General features: G+C 30.8%; 1 protein-coding gene across 11 annotated transcripts in view; it reads right to left on the reverse strand.

Moving 5' to 3' along the window:
- Positions 1-3,287, reverse strand: part of LOC132742280 (basement membrane-specific heparan sulfate proteoglycan core protein-like) — a 171,500-nt gene extending 168,213 nt beyond the window's left edge. For all 11 annotated transcript variants that reach the window (XM_060730647.1, XM_060730642.1, XM_060730638.1 and 8 more), the window contains exon 1: positions 2,882-3,287. In XM_060730647.1, coding sequence (XP_060586630.1) covers positions 2,882-2,959 — 78 coding nt within the window. In that variant the 5' untranslated portion in view covers positions 2,960-3,287. The remainder of the gene's footprint in view (positions 1-2,881) is intronic.
- Positions 3,288-6,000: the final 2,713 nt, after the last annotated feature.

Here is a 6,000-nt window from a genome sequence, read left to right on the forward strand (position 1 = left end):
CAAGTTTTGATGAATGAAAAAAGAACGTTAACTATTTACAAACATACTAAAAAAAATTATCTGTTATTAAAAAATATTGCTTAAGTGTGTATCATATTATACACTATTAACGTCAAGCTGACTTCAAAACAAGAAATTGAGGTAAGGGAATTATACAAAGTGATATATTTTGAACCACATCTGTATATGATTAAATATAGGAATGAGTCACTGGCTGCTCATACACAAAGAACACTTTTCACATCCAAAAATTAAAAGAACAGCTTGTTTCCTGTGACTTAAATATTCACGGACCAGGCATACCCCTGGATCGTTACACTCTTAAAGCAGCATGCACACTGCTACACAAGATTCAAAATTAGCAGAAACCAAAAGTTAGCTCTTTAATTCAATAATTTTAACTGTTATGATTATGTTTGTTTTACAAGAACAAGAAATTTCTACTGTTAAAAAAACCCTAAACATCTGAATGTATCCAATTATTTATTTGGTATATATTTAATGGATTATAATTATTTTCATGAAAAAAATATTACAGAAATTAATTAGTGAGCTCATTAATTTAGTGTACATAGTCAGCACTTAAGTGTCCTCACATTTTCATCCAGTTCTACATCAGTCCAGCAAATGTCTGCGAGTTATTAACAAAACACTACCCTCATCTAAAAATAGCTGTTATTTAACTTCAGTCCTTAATATTCTATCATAAAATAAACATGTGAAAAATGTCAGTAAAATAATGGCTGAAAAATATCATCACCCAACTTAGGAGAGTCATTTATCTCAATCTACCTTTCTTTGAAACTGCAGACAGGAAACACGATTGGTATGGCCTCAAAATGGAACAGTTATAAGTAATCAGTATTAATTTGGTGTTGTGATAAAATGTTTCTTTTCATGCAACTGGATGAAAGCTTTATACATGTATAATTTAGGGGCAGCATTTCAAGAAGTGATCAAATCATAAGCACATATATATACATGTTATGTTCAATTTATTTAGACTGGCCTCTAAAATGTTTTGAAACAACCTGGTTTTCATTATTCAAATATTTTGAAATTGAATATTGATTATAGTAACCAGTGATGATTTTGATTTCCACCCCCACCCAAATTGGAGACATTTTCCCCACCTGATCCCAAATATGTGAAAAAATTATGCATGGCCCAGTTCAAAATGGTCAGATTGCACATCTCCAGACCCCTACATGTGGCAAACTATCAGGTCATTATCTCCCTTTAAACTTTAAGACACTTAAATTTGTGTAAAGATATTATTATATGTTAAGTTATTAAATGATTAGGCAATTAGGAAAACAATATATTCGCTAATTCTGCATTCAAATTTTTTTTTAAAAAAAAGAACAGTTATAATAATTTGTTTTTAAACTTCACTTAAGTCTTTAAGCTGCACAAATATTTAAAAAAAATATATTAGTGGATTAGAACACTTTAAGATCGAAAAATACAAATCCAATGTTAATTATGCATGTCAAATTATGTTATAAATGGGAAATTCTTGTCACATTATGATCATAGTTTAAAAGTTTTTAAAAAAAGACAAGGGTTTCATGGGGTCATACATTTCATTATAATGTCAAACATACTTAAGGTTCAATTTTTTCATACAAAGAAAAAAACTAACTATATAAAGAAGTGTACGTTACAACTATTTAAGGTAATTTTATTTTATTCAATTAATTTCAAAAATTATTTAATAAATAAACTAAAAGATCAAATGCATCAATGAATACAAAAATAGTAGGATCTAGCCTAAAAACCTCTAAAAAATAATTAATAAAAACCAAAAACTTTAAACAATAAAACCCAAAAACTAATTAAAGAAAAAATTTCTATTTTCAGTAAAAATAAAAATTTTCCACATTTTCATTTCCCATCACTTTAAAAAATTAAAATTTTAAAAGTATTTCATTTTATCGTTGCAATGAAGTCAGAGCTATATACGAGAATTTATCAAGATTGCCCGGTCAAACCTCGTAAATTTTTGTTAAAAAGAAAATTCAAATTATAAAAGATTGCAGATTTGTCGTTTCCAATTTATACATCGCTTTTGTAATTTACAGAACTTCATAGTAAAAATTTACGCCTTAACTGGTCAATCGTTCCCAACAAAATCATTCAGAACTATCTTTTTCCGCGTGCAAAAGTTGATATTTCAAGGAAAACTACAAGTTTTATTTCGCAATCAAAACCTACTTGTCTATCAATCAAAATTGCGAAATTCGACACAAAAATTTATTCCATCCGAAATCTTTACAAAAATCCAAAAAAACTAATGTTTTAATTTTCCGAATTTTTTCACTTTATTTCTTATTAAAAACTAACACAACTTTACGGCCAGACCAATTATTGCTCCGAAAACTTGTGTTTCGCCTGTACCCCTACAATGTCTTTCCAAGTTTCAATATATTTGTATGTTTACATAGAAAATTAAGACTTCAAGCCGTCATTCAGAACAGTGCATAATGTATATTTGTAAAACCATTGATGGTCTTGTAATTTAAAAAGGGCCTAAATAACTGGTTTTAGGTATTTTTTAAATCTCCCCCTAAAAACACACTCACCACACCAAACTGTTTTTGTTTAAAAGAAATATAATATAAATCTGAAACTAAAAAATTAGTTTTGGTTTCTAAATATAAAGATACGTATGTTTACATATATTTTGTTTTGTCTTATAGGTAAGATGACCCTTAAACACACAATTGTAAATCATACAAAAATGCTATCTTAATCTATGAAGCATTGCATACCGTTGTAATCTATATTAATTAAACACGCAAGATAAATGTCCTGTTAAACTGCTAAATGACACTGTCATTTTGACAATAGAAAACAATTCAAACAGAAAATAACTTACCGGTTCTGCTTTAAGATATCCAACAATAAGGGCGCATAAAATCAGGGTCATTAATAGACCCAAATTAGGCCCCTTCATCTTTACAGTGTAGAAAATCAACCCTTAAATAAGGGTATTCAGTCCGCCAGTTGTCTCCAAAATCAATCAAGACTCCACAAAGGCCACTGCCTTGTATTAAACTAAGTTGAATTATCCGATCCAAACCATATGCAATTTCAAATATTTTCCGTGGGTGCAAAAACCATATGAAACAGGAAAAGGGAACTTTAAAGAGATTAGTGCAGCTATTCAAATAATTCCTTCTCTCCCGACTGCTGACTAACTAGTGAGCAATTCAGTCAGTGAAACCACTATTTTGCTTATCCCTTTCTACCTCTACACTGTATTACATACAGTACACACTGTTTCACTAGTCTCTAAAATAGCAAAATCAGCTGAAAAACACTTCACGCGCCGTTGAGCGGGTGTAGACATTCCGCGTACTCCCTCGGTAAAGAATACATAATTCAAATCAATCTGGCTTAACTCGACCCTAAAATATATCATAAAGAGATTTACGACCTTCTAATATATCATGAAATGAATGACAGTCAATGTCCGTGTCTGATTTTGCCTAGTTGTGTACTTTTTGGTCAAGTTTAAGTATAAATAAACTTTACCTGTTAAGGGCGTTTTCTATGGAGAAGAGCTGATTTATTGAGTTGGTCCAGACAGCTTATTTGCTTACATAATCCTTTGAGGGAATTCTTACTGATATATGTCTGATATCACCTTGTCCTGATTTGAATTTGGGACAATAAAATCAAGAGATGTCATAAATTATACAAGGCGATTTGACGTAATGGTCTTGATATTGTATATAAGAAGTTACGTTTGGACTCGGGTTGATAATAACTTATCTATATAAGACGATTACAAATTAAACCTATTGACGAATCAAAGATCGTGCCATACTCTTACTTAACATACAAAAACGTTGATCAAAATAAAACGATAGTTTTGTTACCCCTTCCTTCCATCTTAATTTCCTATGCCATTCTTTTTGCCAGCATTGCATTAAAATTGATGCAGCATATCAATTAATCATGAACGTTATCTGAAGCTACACTGGCTACATAGGGTATGGCTGCGTATAATTTCCAAATATTTTTTCTTCTTTTTTCCCCCAGAAAATAAGTTGTTTTTTAAATTATTAAAACAATAGACAAGAGAATAGTCCACTCTATGCGGTACAGCTTATGCAAAAGATAAAGGAGGCAGGTTTTGCGTAAGGTACCGTGAGCGGAGGAGTTCCGCGGATGTTAACTGGGAAGTTGTCTGGAGGCCAGGTTGCATTTTCATTTTATGTCATACATGTAAAACATCTACACGTTCTAAAGAAATACTAAGATTTATCAGGGTCTTTCAAATAGAATTATTTGAAAGACCCTGGATTTATACATCATCAAACCCGACAATTATTGAAAGACCATATTTTCACTTACTAATGAAAGAGTTATTTTCATGATTGCAACAAAACATTACAACGCATTAATTAACTGGGGGTGTCTATATTTTACATTTTACTAGTTTTCTACAAAGGAAATTTGCTTGTACAGTTTACAAAAATACTCGAATATGATTTTCCTTCTGAAATTTTTCCAACCTGACAGTTACAAGAAACACATTCATTCATTCATTCATTCATTCATTCATTCATTCATTCATTCATTCATTCATTCATTCATTCATTCATTCATTCATTCATTTTGTTTTATTTTGTTTTGTTTTGTTTTATTCTGATTTGATTTGATCATTATTTTTTTTTTTACTGATATGATGCGAAAGCACAATATTGAATACTGATTTTCACCACATATCGAACTACTTTACACCCTGACATAAAGTACTGGTTCTCCTTCACACCATGTCAATCATTATCACAGAAAAACCCCGTTATATAACGTAAAGAATTTCATCAGATAATAGCCGTTTGATCTTAAAATGTGTTTTTGTATCTTACGTCAAAATTATCGCCAGAAACCTGTTAATCTCATTATCATTTTATGCAATAACGTTCTCTTTTTTTCTTTCTTTTTTTTTCACTGACGTTTTAGAAGTCATTTGTACTTATATATTCTTGGCAACAAGTTTGAGTAATCTTTGAAAACAATTAGTTTAGTAGGATAGGAATAACAATTTTCTGAATTCTGAAAAAAAAAAGAGAAAAAAACTTGCCGGTTAGAAAACAATAAATGTTGTTTTAGTTTAATGATATTTTATTGTATATTTTGTACATGATAAATTTACACAATCTAACATCATTATCTTTAGCATAAATATAATGTGCATACAAAAGGGTTGGACCCAAAGTTATACCAACATTATCTAGGGTTGTTAAAAAGTTGTTAAAAAGAGTTTTCACTAAAGTATAATTTAATCGTAATTTCTGTTAAATTTCCTTAAAATGTTTGATAGTTACTTTTGTCTATGTGATATTTTTTTTAATAACCGAATTTATAATTTGTTGTTAATAGATCTTTAGGTAATATCCCTGGTTACTAAATTCAGACATACAAAACACTTTCACAAAGTTTTTTTTCTTTCTTCTAATTTACATATTTAGTCGGCAACTTATTCCGCCTGGCTACAAAGACGTCATGTGCAGTTAATATTTCCACTAAATGTAAGTACATAATGTATATAAAATAAGACAACGCTATCGTTGGGAATAATAAATGTTCCCCAGAGTAACTGATTATCTAAGAATAATTCATGTGATAAAGATTGGGGTACAGAGAGAATATTTTATAAAAAATATAGAAACCATGGTTAAACCTGCTGGAAAAAAATCGGCTGCGCCATGACAAAACCAACATAATGCGTTTGCGACCAGCATGGATCCAGACCAGCCTGCGCATCCGCGCAGTCTGATCAGGATCCATGCTGTTCGCTTACAAACCCTATGGCAAGTAAAGAAACTGATAGCGAACAGCATGGATCATGATCAGACTGCGCGGATGCACAGTCCGGTCTGGATCCATGCTGGTCGCAAACGCATTACGTTGGTTTTGTCATGGCGCGGCTCAAATATAAATCAAATGGGATAGGGTACAAAACACTAAATTGTCTAATGAAAT

The sequence above is a fragment of the Ruditapes philippinarum genome, unplaced genomic scaffold, assembly GCF_026571515.1.
Source record: "Ruditapes philippinarum isolate M1 unplaced genomic scaffold, ASM2657151v2 ctg2745_1_1_1_1, whole genome shotgun sequence".
NCBI lineage: Eukaryota > Metazoa > Mollusca > Bivalvia > Venerida > Veneridae > Ruditapes > Ruditapes philippinarum.